At 39.6% G+C, this 15,654-nt stretch overlaps 2 protein-coding genes and 1 non-coding gene across 9 annotated transcripts in view; 2 read left to right on the top strand and 1 right to left on the bottom strand.

The window, feature by feature from the left end:
* Window positions 1-15,654, bottom strand: part of tmeff2a (transmembrane protein with EGF-like and two follistatin-like domains 2a) — a 213,712-nt gene that overhangs the window by 133,764 nt on the left and 64,294 nt on the right. The window lies entirely within an intron of this gene.
* On the top strand, window positions 1,009-9,664 carry LOC125805028 (uncharacterized). 6 transcript variants are annotated; one of them, XM_049485347.1, is made up of 8 exons: window positions 1,009-1,892; window positions 2,069-2,092; window positions 2,293-2,379; window positions 2,483-2,557; window positions 2,656-2,703; window positions 3,015-3,056; window positions 3,149-3,214; window positions 3,308-9,664. In XM_049485347.1, the coding sequence occupies exon 8, from the start codon at window positions 3,512-3,514 to the stop codon at window positions 7,781-7,783; it is 4,272 nt and encodes a 1,423-aa protein (XP_049341304.1). In that variant the 5' UTR covers window positions 1,009-1,892; window positions 2,069-2,092; window positions 2,293-2,379; window positions 2,483-2,557; window positions 2,656-2,703; window positions 3,015-3,056; window positions 3,149-3,214; window positions 3,308-3,511; the 3' UTR covers window positions 7,784-9,664. The 6 variants fall into 5 exon arrangements, with proteins under 6 accessions (XP_049341304.1, XP_049341306.1, XP_049341302.1 ...); XM_049485349.1 differs by lacking the exon at window positions 2,069-2,092; XM_049485345.1 differs by having other exon boundaries at window positions 1,009-2,092.
* On the top strand, window positions 14,893-14,964 carry trnae-uuc (transfer RNA glutamic acid (anticodon UUC)). Its single transcript has one exon. It is a non-coding gene; the product is annotated as a tRNA-Glu (tRNA).

The following is a 15,654-nucleotide window of genomic DNA, read 5'->3' as shown; positions in this document are numbered from 1 at the left end:
CCCCTCCCCCCCCCCCCAAACACCTGTTCAATAAATCAATCAAAGATAATGATTAATAGTGTTTATGTGTAATAGAATATTTTCCCGCTCTTTTTGAAAATGTATGGCTGATAGTTTCCCATCCTCCCAGCTGTTCAGGCCCCCCATATTCAGATAATCAATCAATCAAGAATAATAATTAATAGTGTTTATGTGTAAGAGGATATTTTCCCGCTCTTTTTGAAAATGTATTGCTGATAGTTTCCCATCCTCCCAGCTGTTCAGACCCCCATATTCAGATAATCAATCAATCAAGAATAATAATTAATAGTGTTTATGTGTAAGAGGATATTTTCCCGCTGTTTTTGAAAATGTATGGCTGATAGTTTCCCATCCTCCCAGCTGTTCAGACCCCCCATATTCAGATAATCAATCAATCAAGAATAATGATTAATATTGTTTATGTGTAAGAGAATATTTTCCTGCTCTTTTGGAAAATGTATGGCTGATAGTTTCCCATCCTCCCACCTGTTCAGACCCCCCATATCCAGATAATCAATCAATCAAGAATAATGATTAATAGTGTGTAAAAGAGAATATTTTCCTGCATGAGAATACTTTTACCCACAGCCAAACCTGCTCGGAGGCCCCACACACACACACACACACACACACACACACACACACAGGCACGTACACGCGCACAGACATACACACACACACAGTCACGGTCCTGCTCACACACCCGCCAGCCCCCCTTAACCAAACATTCAGTCTCTTGACTTCACACACACACACACACACACACAGTGAGACATGTTCAGACACAAAATTATTTTATTTATCCGAGCAACCAATAAGGAATAATTACGTGTAGATACGTGTACATACGTAATATAACCACGCCCTTTATTCAATAAAAGCAGAGAGGTTACGGTACTCTACCAAACATTCAACAGGCGGTGGTGTTTCTAACGTTACACGGGTAAGAGTTTATAAGATATTGTTTAATTCAATTTATACATTTTATAAAACTATATCATTAAATAATTATTGTTTTATTTGATTTATTCCTTAGCAAAAGATCGCAAAACATGGATGCTCTTACAAACGCCCCAAGAAAGGAAATCGCAGGGTCTGAAAAGAATCATGTATGGCCGCTATCAGACGGTCGATTCTTTGGATTTCGTTTCCACGATGATATGAAATGCGTCACTCTGTGTATCGGTCCAACAGTAAGATTTGAGGATGCGACCGTTTTGATAACTCTTAATGGAGAGGAATGGCATAGCTTCTCAAGACATTGTTCAGTTTTTAACACCTATCTCATTTACAGAAATTGTTACTGTAAACCGGATTACCATGAGAAATTTAATTTAACATGGACACCCTATATACAAACCGGAACAATGTTGCGTTCATTCAATCTATATCCGTATTTAAATGCCAAATCGTACAATGCCAGACTTACAATTGTTCACGAAGTTACAAGTTTATTAAAACAAAACAATTTTTTTGAACAGGAATGTAAAATTGAATTACAAAATGATGACTTCAACGCAATGCAGACGTACTTTGCAATAATAGACCGTATGTTCATTGAGAGCATCGTTGAAAAACATTAAATCTGATACAGAATTTCTGAGCTTCTGAATGCGTTATCATCAGTAAAAACTGAATAGTTTAGAGTGCAGTGTATCTTAGTGTTTGAGTCTGTGTCAGCGGCAAGATTTGTACCACGGCCTGCTGTATTGTGTTTCTGATCTTCCAGGACAGCTGCGTGACCAATTAGTGATTTCTTACTCAAGACTCACATGTGCTTCTCAATGTATATAAACACGGAGTTTTCTTCATACGGTCACAAACATTTTCAGAGCTCAAGAATCTCTTTCGTTGGAAGATAATGGAGTCTGGTAAGTTTGCTTTTGGTCTGGATTGAATATAAATATTTTTATTATTATTCATACTGATGTTAATATAGTATGGTTATTTAGAATGTTGTAGAACGTAATTAGAATGTCAAATATAATACAATGTTTTTAAACCAAATTATATTATAGTAATGTTTCGTTCTATTCTTTTAAAATAGGTAACATTCAGAAATGTTTTTAATGTGAGTAATTTTTATCATGATGAATTTTTAGAAATAATGTGATAAGTTATGTTTTATACTATTGGTGTAATTTATACTATTGGTGTAATACTGAAAATGATGCTTTTTTTTTTTAAAATATTAATAAATTATTTTATTTAATTATTATTATTATTATTATTATTATTATTTTTATTTATTTATTTATTTATTTTTTGTAGAGTTATGTAATAATTCAACGTTCAGCAACTATCAATGCAACGAAACACCAGGGGTCAATTATATCCAAAAACCTCCAACTCCATACGGTGAGAAAAATATATATTTTTCTAATTATTGTACACACATTCACACACACATTTTATTTTCTATATTCTCTGTTCTAAGTATGTAATGATTTAATTATTTTAGAACTGACTGCTGAAACAAGAAGCAGCAGTCCCATTTACATCACTGATACTCCACCCAACAGCTCCACAATTCCAGGTAAGTGAAACATTTTTATCAATATTTAAGTAATACAAAATATATATGTTATTATCTATCATTTATTAAATCTGTGTATTTTCTGTTTGTTTGAACAGGGTGTGATTCTCCTGCGTATACCAATAACGGTAATCAATCTCCATACAGTGAGCAGAAGATTTTAATTTTTTTCTAAATATTGTACACATACACACACACACACCCCTCCCCTACTCAGTCGCCAGCATGATCTGCTCACACACATACACACACACACCCCTCCCCTACTCAGTCGCCAGCATGATCTGCTCACACACACACATACACACACCCCTCCCCTACTCAGTCGCCAGCATGATCTGCTCACACACACACATACACACACCCCTCCCCTACTCAGTCGCCAGCATGATCTGCTCGCACACACACACACACACACACACACAGTATTTTAATCAATAATATTATTTATTTTTAGATGTAATCCTGAACTCTCCATCCTACTCTCCAACAATCCCTAGTAAGAAACTTTTTGTCTCATTATTATATTTTGTATATATTGTGTGCGTATATAATATTGTAAATTATCTTATTCAATGTTTCAATGAATAGATCGTGAATCTGATCAACAATCCCCTGCGAAAGGTTATCAGTACAGCCATAATGACACGCTTTCCGGTAAATATGTCTTATAATTAAACTTGCACATACGTGTATGTGAAAACACATTAGTGATGAAACGTAATATATTGTTATCTATGTGTGTTTTAGATTCCGATGTTAACGCCAATGATGATCTGAGGGACGATCTACGCGATCTACGCCACCTTCACAAGTCTGTGTCTTTGACGTTCAAGAAACTCATGCGCGTGAAAACACACGGGTCAAGAGTTCAAAGTAAGCATGTTCATGCATTGTGTAAGAAACGTGTGAGCCTTTATATGAATCAATGTACTACCCTACTCAATAAACACCATGTCTAGGAAAAGGTGTGATAATTGTTTTAATATTGAAGCCAAGAGGTGTAAAATCAGACAGGAATCTGAATATGCCCCCAGCACATCCGATCATTTAACTTGTGAATGTGTATCAGATACAGAACTTACACTCAACTTACAGCATGACCATTTCCATCAGTTAAACCAAAGTTTAGATAGACTACGGAATGAATGTAATCCTTCTGTAATAGAAGCTGTTAATCGGCTTAACGAAAGTTTAGCTTTAACGCCCGACCTCAATAATGTTACGGAACAGTCTGTAACAACGCCTCAAAATGTAACGCAAGAGTCAAACATAGATTTGTTTCACAATCTAAACCAAAGTTTAGATAGACTTCGGAATGAATGTAATCCTTCTCTATTAGACGCTGTTAATCGGCTTAACGAAAGTTTAGCTTTAACGCCCGATCGCAATAATGTTACGGAACAGTCTGTAACAACGGCTCAAAATGTAACGCAAGAGCCGATGGTTGATTTGTTTCACAATCTAAACCAAAGTTTAGATAGACTTCGGAATGAAGCGGATAATGAAAATCAACATTCGCACACTTTGTCATCCGGGTCTAATCAAGCTTTCAGTGTAACAGTTCACAATAACGAGAATGTACAGGATCAGATAGGATATGGTGTAGAAGGTGAAATACCGCAGGATATACATGTAAACAGGATAGACAGATTCAACACCACAGAAATTAGACGGCCTCTAAACTTTTCCTCATTGGGAAACGTTGAATCTTTCGATGAATTTTACAACTATGTGATGGAAGTTTTTAACCAAACCGTCGAGGTAGCAAATGGTTATATTGGTCCGAAGGATTCAGTATATGTGGAAATTCAAGGAGATTCGCTCAACGTTTCAGCGAGCGTTGAAGTAATCGACGGAGTCATAAACCCTAATGATATTGTAACAATGATTGAACAAAGCATGCAGAGCAAATTTGAAATTCTTTCCGACGAAACTCTACAAATTGTGATTCGAATTGTACACCCGCCGCGCGGAGGCGCGCGCGTTAAGTTCTCACAAATGTTCAATTCAGAAATTGTTCGGAACAAATTGAAACATCTGTTTGATTTTCAAAATAAAGACAACCTCTGTTTCGCCCTATGTGTTTCCAAACTACTGAATCCAGACCTAAACGATTACCAAGTAGAGCACATTGCAAAACGGTTACAAGCCGATGTAGGGATGTCTGAAAATGACGCCGTTAGCTTTGCCGACATTTCATTGTTTGAAAAGTTACTCGATTGTAAAATCGTAGTGATGTACAGGGATGCTGTCAAAAAAGGGTACTCGTTTTTCCAAAACAGTACGATACCTCACGAAAAAACATTGTTCCTATTCCTGCATGAAAACCATTACTACGGTGTTAAAAACCTTAAGGCTGTGCTGGGTACCGGGTACGTTTGTTCTCACTGCTACGCGGGGTATAACGATGAGAATCATCATAAATGCGAGTACAGATGCAACGTTTGTCAGGATAACGATTGTCCCAAGCTTCCTAAAAATACGGTGCAATGTCAAGACTGTTTGAGGTTATGTAGAACACCGTATTGTTACGAAAAGCACAAGGTCAAAGACGACTCTGGTAAAAATTTGTGTGAAACTAGATTCTACTGTGCACAGTGTAACACCGTGCAGCACGGTAGAAAAGGGACCAGCAAACACAGTTGTCGCGCAAACCTATGCCGTCAATGCGGTGCTAAAGTAAACCCTGAATTTGAACACGAATGTTTTATAACGCCTCTAGAAAAGGAAAAGAACAACAAAAAGTACATTTTTTACGATTTTGAAACCAATCAAGAGTCAGGAAATCACATCGCAAATTTTATATGTTGCAGTACTTTTAAGGGTAAAGTTTGGACGGCTGAAGGACCCGATTGTGTTTCAGCGTTTTTTAAACGCTACCGTAGAAAGAAATACAAAGGCTACACGTTCTTGGCGCACAACGCTAGAAGTTACGATTCGTACATTTTATTGAATCATTTGGTCCGAGAGGGGATCAACCCCGACATCATAGCGCAAGGTGGTAAAATATTGTGCTTTGAAGATGTCGAGTTCAGACAGAGATTCATAGACAGTCTCTCTTTTCTCCCTATGAAGCTGAGCGCGATTCCCAAGGCTATGGGATTCAAGAATGAAAAAAAGGGTTATTTTCCTCATTTCTGGAACACTCTTGAAAACCAGAATTACATCGGCCCATACCCGGCAGCCAAATATTACGGTGTAGACACCATGATGGATAAAGAGAGACAAGAGTTTTTTGAATGGTACAATACTCTGTCTGGCAAGGTGTTTGACCTCAGAAAAGAGTTGGCCGATTATTGCGTGAATGACGTTCACATTCTCAGAAAGGGGTGTTTAGCATTCAGGGAGCAGATAATGAGCGGTACGGGTGTAGATCCTTTCAAATGCATCACCATAGCCAGCGTCTGTTTGAAAATCTTTAGAACACATTTTCTGACGGACAATACCTTGGCTATACCACCGCATGATGATTATATCAGCAGACAGAAGTCGTTCTCAAACTCTGCTATTCAATGGCTCGAGTACCTCTCAGACAGAGGGAAAATTCCGATTCGACACGCTCTCAACGAAGGTGAAGTTCAAATGGGTCAATATTTTTTAGACGGTTATTTTACCGACGGCCACACGCAAAATGCTTTCGAGTTCTTAGGATGCTTTTTTCACGGATGTGATAAATGTTTCCCTGCAAACGCGCGTCACCCTCTAAGTAAAATTGGACAAACCTTCGAAGATGTTAAACAACACTCTTTGCAAAAAATTAAGAATTTGCAAAACATCTACAATATGCACGTTACAACAATCTGGGAACACGAGTGGAACGAAATGAAAAGGACAGATCAGGACGTAATAGCGTTTCTCAAACGTTTTGACTTTCCCGAGCGTTTGAAACCGAGACAAGCTCTTTTTGGCGGCCGTACAAACGCGTTACATTTACATTACGTAGCTCAGCCCGGAGAGAGAATCGATTATTACGATTTTACATCGTTATACCCCTACGTAAACAAGACAAAAAACTACCCCGTAGGTCACCCAACCATCATTTTCCGCGATTTTGAACCGTTGGAAAATTATTTCGGCCTCTTCAGAATAAAAATTTTACCCCCTAGGGGCCTTTGGGCCCCCGTTCTCCCTTATAGGGTGAAAAACAAGCTTTTGTTCCCTCTGTGTAGGGTGTGTGCCGAGTTACAACAGCAGCAATGTTGTAAACATGCTGACGAGGAGAGGGCTCTTACGGGTAGTTGGTGTAGCGTGGAGGTTATGAAGGCTCTCGAAAAAGGCTACAGAGTGTTGAAAGTTTTCGAAATCTGGCACTTTCCTAAACAGACGCATGATTTGTTTGCCGGATACATCAACAGGTTTCTCAAGACAAAACAGGAGAGCTCAGGTTACCCGTCTTGGGTAAAGGACGAATCTGATCAAAAAGAATACGTTAAAAGGTACAAGGAAAACGAAGGCATAGAACTCGATCCGTCTCGCATAGAGGTTAACCAGGCCAAGAGATCTGTGGCAAAGTTGGCGTTGAATTCTTTGTGGGGTAAGATGTGTCAGAGGTCTGATAGGATTAATACTTGTCTAATCAGCGATCCCAACCAATTTCTAGAGTTCATGTTCTCGGACACGTACGACGTCAGTCACTTTTCTTTTCCGAACCGTCAGATGGCGCTGGTTCAGTGGCGTTACGCAGACACCAGATTCATCAAACCGAGTAAAGCTAACGTGTTTATCGGAATATTCACTACCGCTTACGCTAGACTCGAGCTGTACAAGCTGATAGATGGTCTGCAACAAAGATGTCTCTATACGGATACAGACTCTGTCATTTTCAAAAGTAAAGATGGCGATTGGATGCCCCCCCTAGGCGATTACTTAGGCGAGTTAACGAGTGAATTGGATCACGGAGATCATATTGTGGAATTTGTCAGCTCTGGACCAAAGTCCTACGGTTATCGAACTCGTTATGGGAAGACTGTAATGAAGGTAAAGGGTATAACGTTAAACTATACCAACGCCAAAATTGTGAATCTGAGCTCTTTGATAGATCTGGTTGACAAAAGTGTGAAAAGCCCCGACTGTATCGACGAAATTATGACGTCCAACAATCAAATCGTCAGAGATAAAAGAGGTTTTCACTTGAAAAACAAATCACAAACTAAACGTTTCCGAGTAGTGTACGATAAACGCGTTCTATTACCGGATAGCGCCACAATTCCTTACGGATATTAAACATTTACTTTGCTGAAAAAAATAATGGCCGTACCTAACTCGTTCGATGCTAGACTTCAACTTCCTTTTTCTTGTATAGTTTGTGGACCCAGCAATAGCGGAAAATCTTTTTTCATCAAAATGTTACTTGAAAATTGTACGGACTCAATGTCTAAAATTCCGGACCGGATTGTATGGTGTTACACTTGCTGGCAACCCCTCTACGACGAGTTGATGGACAAACTAAACATTTATTTTGTTCAAGGTATACCTGAATCATTGTGCGACGATGAACTTTTCCCTCCGCACAAAACAAACTTGTTGGTGATTGATGATTTGATGGAGTCCGCTAGCAAGAGCGAGGAAGTAGAAAAGGCTTTTACAAAATATACCCACCATAGAAACCTCAGCGTGATCTATTTGGTTCAAAATTTGTTTTTTCAAGGGAGAAGTAGCAGAACTATAAATTTAAATACCAATTACATGGTGCTTTTTAAAAATCCTAGAGATAAGCTACAGATCAACGTGTTGGCGCGTCAGATGTACCCCCGTAACAGCAAGTACTTTTTAGAATGCTTTCAAGACGCTACCTCTAGACCCTATGGGTATTTATTAGTAGACTTGAAAGCTTCAACGCCAGAAGATCTTAGACTCAGATCGGGTTTGTTTTTTACAGGAGGTTCCTGCGGTGTACGTACCGAAGAAAAAGGTTTTCGCATAATGTCCGATCGGTTAAAGAGAAATTATCAGGTTTTGAAATCGCTACATCAGGCATCGCCTCGAGAAAGGAAACTTATACTGCGTCAAGCTCCCACAGACCTCGTACTAGCCATTTGTGAAATAGCATTAAATCTACTGAGAGGACGCATTCCTTTAACGGCTCAACAGTACGCTCGACTGAAAAGACAGAAAAAAGCGATTAAACTTTTTGCCGATAAAAGAAAATCTGTAAAGGTTAAAAGAAATACTATTAATCAATCCGGAGGTTTTCTTCTACCTTTGCTAAGCGTCGCGGTACCCTTCATCAGCAGCTTAATAGCGGCCCGTCAGAAATAGCATGGAAAACGCTGTGAAAATGTATCTGGTACCTCAGCAGCAACTTGATAAGATTAATTCTGTGTCGAGCGGAAAACCTAATGTTAGACAGACGGTGGAAAATGATCTGGATGCTACCATGAGACATATTCTGAATAGGTCTGATTTGATGCCTTACGAAAAGGCCAAACTTTATGCCTCGGTCTTGCAAAGATTCCTAAACATCGTCAAACAAGGAGATGAGGAAACGGCTCAATTAACTCTGTCCCTGCCCGTAGACTCTAACAATAAAACAATACCGGAGACCGATGTGGATCGCGGTGCGTCCGAAGACGTAATTGTCAAAGAAGTAATCGGAAACATTCCGGCAAGAAACAGAAAAAATGCTTCTTTCATCATGGAAAAAATATCCAAAGCTAGCGACGTAGCTTCCTGGAATGATAAAGGTGAATTCATTTTCAAAGGAAGGACGATCAGGGGTTCACACGTGTTGGATTTGATTAAAAACCTCACGGCCCCTCAAAAAGTGTCGGATGATCGCAGACCTTTGGGGTGGATCGAGATGTTAAAAACTGTAGCCGGATTGAATATTCCCTTTTCAACTATACCTAACGTCGGCGTTCGACGTAAGATAACGGACATTAAAAGAGGCGATCCTTTGTACTCACCAAGCTCAACTTCTAAGAGCGATGACTCTGACTCTAGCATTGACACTCTTGAGCCTGTTTTCAAGTCTCCTCGTTTTACCTCAACACCTTGGATAAGTTTTTAATCGTGCATGTATTTAAAAATGTTATAAATGATGATGATGATACAATGTAAATATTTGTTATTCTTTATTTCATTAAATGTATATACTTTAACATGTTTTACATCTACAGAGTCGTTATTTCACACTACACTCTAGTTTATGCACTGAACACATTTCACAAATTGTTTTTTATTCACTCTGGGATAAATATTTTTTACAAAATCTTTAACCATATCATCGTTTCTTTTCAAATCATCCGTATACATAGACATAATTTGATTAAAAGAATAGCCTCTAGCTCTGTGACACAAAAAGAATACGCAGTGTTGCCCGCAGTAAGTCGAGTCACTCCTTTGAACTTGTTTTGAGTTGTGTTTTATTTCACAACAGTTCTTTTTAAAAAAAGAATGAATAGAATCATGAAAGAGTTCAGAGTTTGGCGGATTTCCGTACGAATCAAAAAATTCTCCCGAGGCGTCATCGTTGAGACATATGGCCAACCAGTGTTCTCCGGGCATGTAGCTGGGGTGAGTGTTTACGATGAAAAATGCCGGAGCGCGTTCCACCTTATTCTCGGGTAGTTCATCGCAAGGAAACACACCGTAGAATATCTTTTTCGCAGGAGGATAACTTTTCATCAGCTCGGAAAGTTCTCTGGTGTCCATAATTACTGATAATCGATGAGGACGTTTCGTCGATTATTGATTTCCAGCATAGAGTCGAAGCTGGCGTATACAATTAGATTTACCGTTCTCGGTAGAGGGTTTCTGAATCTGAGTTCCAACCTCATATTTCCCGACTTTATCAAAGATAGATGTTGTCCGCAATCATCCGGGCTCAGGTTAAAAGCTAAAAGGGTGTATCCTTGAGAATAATCCTGGCGGTTTATAGCCAAAGCTTGATCCTTTAGATTTTTCCCCGAAGCTAAAACCAACGAATGAAATTCGCGGACGGCATTACCGCTTTGAAAATTAGGTTGAAACGGTTTTGCAGGGTGCTGAACGCCGTCGACGTACAAAGCAATAAACTCTGCATCATTATGTTTAAAGTTAAAAGGATTTTTATCATATGCACCGATAAATGCGTCATTATCAATCATACCAATTATAACCGTTTTAGGGAGAGGTCCGAGGAATAAATTCTCTTGGGTGCATACGCGACTCCCCACAGGTAGGCTAAAAGTCTTCATACACACTCTTTCAAGCGGGTATTTAGCCGTAGCGTTAAGTAAAGCCTGCGCATGCCCCATCTTGACAGCCGGGGAAACGGAGACTTTTTTTACGTACAGAGAAGCCGTTAGTATTTTAAGTGTGTAATCCCTGGCTCCTTCTTTCATCATGCAAAATTCGTCCTTACTTCGAATCATCTTAATTTTCAAGTCGACTCCGTTCAGTAAAAGTTTTTCTTGAAAAAATATATCGGAGTGGATATGACCTATTAAGTCAAAGATTCTACTTTCTTGGCTGTAAGAAGACCTGATTTTGAAGCCGTTGTTACGTCCTTGAGGATCGGTCGCGTCCATGTGGCCGTACGAGTCTTTGTAAAATAATCCTGCGGTGAATTGTGTATCCAAGGTATGTTTGCTATAGTTAAGAAGCAATTCCATTATTGCCCTGTAGGGGTAGGTATTACTCGACTGGCTGATGAGTCGATCTCCCAGCATGACGTCTACTTGTGAAAAAAGAGACGCTATAGGATAGTTTATTACACCCACCTTTGAATCGTTAGCCAAGTCTGTACCGTCAGAATTTGTGATTTTACATCTCAGGTGTAAAAAAGTGTTGTTCAGATCTAGGTAGTCTTCACCATTTCCTGCCACGTAAAACTCCAAGGGTCCGTCATCGGTCAGAGCCGAAAGAGGAGGGATTTCGACGTAAGTATACTTTTCGACGCTAGTCTGCGTGTACGGCACTGTAAATAAATCTAATTCGGACTTGGTACATTCGGTTGAAAGTCTGTGAAGTAAAGCCATGGTTTTAGAAAATGTTCACCTTTCTTCGTTTATCCAAGACTGAGGGAGAGCGCTTGTTGCTCCTCCGTTTGTGTTTTTTCAATATGATCTTTTTCACAGACGTCTTGCGTTTTTTATTCCCATTCGTTTTACGCATTCCCGGAGGTCTCCTAAAGTTCTTGTAGGCAAATGCCGCGAGACCGTCACCCTCTTGTTTTTGCGATTTAGATTTTACGACGTTGCTTACCACGTCGCTTACGATACTTTTTGCAGCGGTTTTTAAATGAGGTTTAGCAATCGTTATTCCTCTTTTTAAAATTGGTACCGCCATTCTAAAGAGTGATTTGAAGATCCCTCCTAAGCCCGAGCCGTACATCACCGGGGAGCCATAGTACCCCGGAAGACCGTTGCCTGCTTGATGCTTATAATAGTCCACATAGATCTGAGGGTCTACGTACCTTTCACCAATCATTGTTCAAACACGAAAGGAATGCTTTGCGGGTCTAAAATGAAGTTTAGCAACAAATTTTCCGTAGAGAAAACGAATATGTTTGTTCTGATCGGATTTTACCTCTATAACTAAATCGTTGATAAGACTCTTGCTCACAGGTACGTAATGCGGCTTGTCATAAGTTATTGTGACAATTTCATTGTTTTTCCCGCTTATATGTACGCATCTCAGTAGCGGTACAAAACTATCGCCGACCCTTTGATGATGAATAATGTCTGAATAAACAAACATGGTGTAAAATCCTGCATGAATATCGGCCAGATAGGGCGCTTCAGGGTTACTCTGAGTGAGGTCCGTAGCGTCATCCATACCTATCATATAGCCTAATCTCCCGTTGGAAACGCTCAACGAATACGGTTTTTTGGTTTCCATGCGGATTTTGTTGGACTGAGCATTATAAACAATAGTTAGGTCTAAAGCTAATTTTTCTAAAGTCGCATTCATTTCACGAACCACTTGTTCTATGTCACCGTAATACCCTTCACTCATATGACAGCTATACAATTCTTGATTTAATCCATCGTCGTAGCGGACAAAAAAGACGGTTTCGCGATCCTTCAAAGAGTACCACGTGTGGGGGTATTGCACTTCAGCGAGAGCCACCTCCCAATCGCCCGTCAACTCTATGGGCTTTGCAAATTTAGTTGTGTAACACGAAATCTTATTGTTGGGATACACGTGATTGGAAGAGTTGCTGGGGAGAGTCACAAAGAAACCGTTCTCTTCCATGATGCGTTGCTTATGATAATCGGTCATTACAAACGAATCTACTTATTCTTTGACTATGTTCACAATGTCTTTGGCCGGGATCCACGAGTTGAATTTATCCGGCCACCCCACCCATTTCACTAAACACATTTTTTTCCTATTTTGCATCCTTTCTTGTAATATTTTTTCTATTTTAAAGGATTTGTCTTTTCCGACTATAATTTTTTGCAGTTCCGGTTCGTAAAACGTACCCGTTATTTCTTCACCGTCGGCATCGTGTAGTTTATATACCGGAGGATCTCTCGGAATCCTTTCGGAAATTGTAAAATATTCATCCGTATAGTTTTGTTCATAACCCTTTTCAAAATGTGCTTTTAGTCGCGAAATCCTGACAACGTCACCGATCTTAAACTTGAAGCGTAGTTTTTTAACTCTCGAAGGAAACAGTCCGTACAAGGTTTTAAAAACTTTGAAGGAGTTTGTTTCATCAACCTCGACAGGTTTCATTTTGATGCTGCTGTGGTAGTTATGATTGTACGAGTGAACCAATTCCTGAACTACATCGATGTACTTTCTCGTATTAACCGCTGTAAAGTATTTCCACATTTTATTCCTCAAGGTCCTATTAAACCTTTCACAAACAGATGCTTTCTGACCCGTACCCGTAGCAAAGTGAACGATGTTGTGCTTTTTCATTAATCCTTGAAAATTTTTGTTGAAAAATTCTTTTCCTTGATCCGTTTGCAATTTTTTAGGAACACGCCCTTCCTTAAGAATAGAATTAAAAGCGTCGGTCACCTCAACGCCCGTCTTGTTTCGCAATACGCGTACCCAAGCGTATTTAGATAAAATATCTATACACGTTAACATAAATTTCATATCTTTGTTATCCTTTGACAAGTTTGACATATCCACTAAATCGGCTTGCCATTGTTCATCCATGTTTTTCACAAACACTCTGTTTGTTTTAAATTTTCCTAAAACAGGTTTGTGAAGAGTATACGCGTCCTGCGCAGACAGCCAGTTTTTAACATCTTTAATATTCGCTCTCGATCCTTTTTTCTCAAAAATTGCCCTTTGTAAACTCTCAACCCCTCCGTAAGACCCAGGGTTGGAGGGGTCATAATAAATCTTTTTCAACAAGCCCTCAGTCATTGTGCTAGGTCTCACCAATAATGGACAGAGAATAAGAATGTAATCAGCTTTTATTACTACAAACTCAAAAGCCTCGTTAAATGATACACATTTACATTATTTTGTTTTTCATTAAAAAAAGATATCAAACAGTTTACAGTTTTTTCAACATGAACATGTTTCTTAACTATCATTTTCAAAACACATGCGTCGGTTATATAGGTATGAATACACATTAAAAACTTAAACTTTAAGCAGAGTAGAGCCGTTATCCGAACTTTTATTCGGCTATGGGTGAAAGCTTGGATGGAAGAGACGATGTTACCCATGTGAGCGCCGTTTCGGATGATTCCAGAGAACTGTGGAAATCCCAGTACTCAACAATGTCCTCGATCACCGTATCGTTGTAGATAGACGCAGTTTTATGCTTAATGTCTCTCAGAGCCGTCTTGAAGTCAGGTTCGTCTCGCAGTTGGCACACTGTAGTTTCAGCCGCTGCTTGGATTTTTTCCAGAGACGGTACATGTGAGATACCGCACAACTTTAGAGCTCTGGCCAAGGTGTATTTCAACCAAGGTCTAAACAACTTTGTCAAAAGTCTTTTAGCGTTGATGTGCAGATAGAAGTCTTCAGGATCATACAGACACGAATGTTGTCGCTGACTCGGGTGATCGGTGGCGCATCCGTTGCAATGCTCTCTCAGATCCTTTTCAATGATTTTGTCCAGCAGATCCCCGGTGACAGCGCGGATGATGGAGAGCATGGTCGTTCCGATACATCCGTCGATTTCATCCGATGTACCCGGTTTGGTTGATCCTGGGGTAAGACCCTCCATGACCGGAGAGTACGAGTACAGGTTTAAGAGTTCTTGAGTCATTTCAACAGCGGATTACCCCCGACACAGCAGCGTGTATAGAACAAGTATGACTCGTAGATAGAGACGGTCTTAATTTATTAGTTAGATAGTATGGTAGGCGTTGCTTACGTTTGGACTCCGCCCCAGGCTCTTTCACATACATTTCACATACTCTTTCATGAAACCCCATATGGTCTAGCGGTAAGGATTCCTGGCTTTCATCCGGGCGGCCCGGGTTCGACTCCCGGTATGGGAATAGTATTTTTATGTATTTATTTTTAAATTACTAATTAAATAACTCTTAAACACGTGTAAACACTAACAAAGTTTCTACATAACATCATTATTTTGCTTGATGATGCACGACATGCATGGTGTCGGCTATGTTTGAAATCTTGCGATCTTCCGCTGTGACATACACAATGGTGATTTCACGTTTAGGATACTCTGCGAAAGGATTGTCGGTGAGAGAATCAAAATAATCATTCAGTCTCATCTTAAGTTTCTCCAGTCTCTTAATGTTATACACATCCTTAATCAATTGTTTGACGATTATGCAACATTCTCTCATGTTCTCTTTCCAATCATTCCACTTTAGCTTTATGAAGGAGTTGGCGGTTCGACTCTGATCACTGTTTGATGGCTCAAAGCGTACTTCTTCCATAGACATGATAGTAACGACTGAACCGTCAATCCTGGAGATTTTTAGTCCGTAACAGAGTTCTGATGACTCGCACGGGGCTATTGAAATATAGCAAGTCTCAGACTCTGTATGCGATACGGTTCTAGAGTTCATAACTCCTACCAATCCTTCACAGTGTTTTGTGAAACACTCCCAATCTCCTATTTGAAAAGTGATTCGACATGTCGCATCTTCAAACATCTCTGTTGGTCCGGTAAACAGAGTAACATGGTACACATCTTTGTGGAGACAGAATCCAAAGAA

Source organism: Astyanax mexicanus, chromosome 11 (genome assembly GCF_023375975.1).
Source record: "Astyanax mexicanus isolate ESR-SI-001 chromosome 11, AstMex3_surface, whole genome shotgun sequence".
NCBI lineage: Eukaryota > Metazoa > Chordata > Actinopteri > Characiformes > Acestrorhamphidae > Astyanax > Astyanax mexicanus.
Note: the sequence above shows the minus strand (reverse complement) of the source record. Positions and strands in the feature narration are given on the sequence as shown.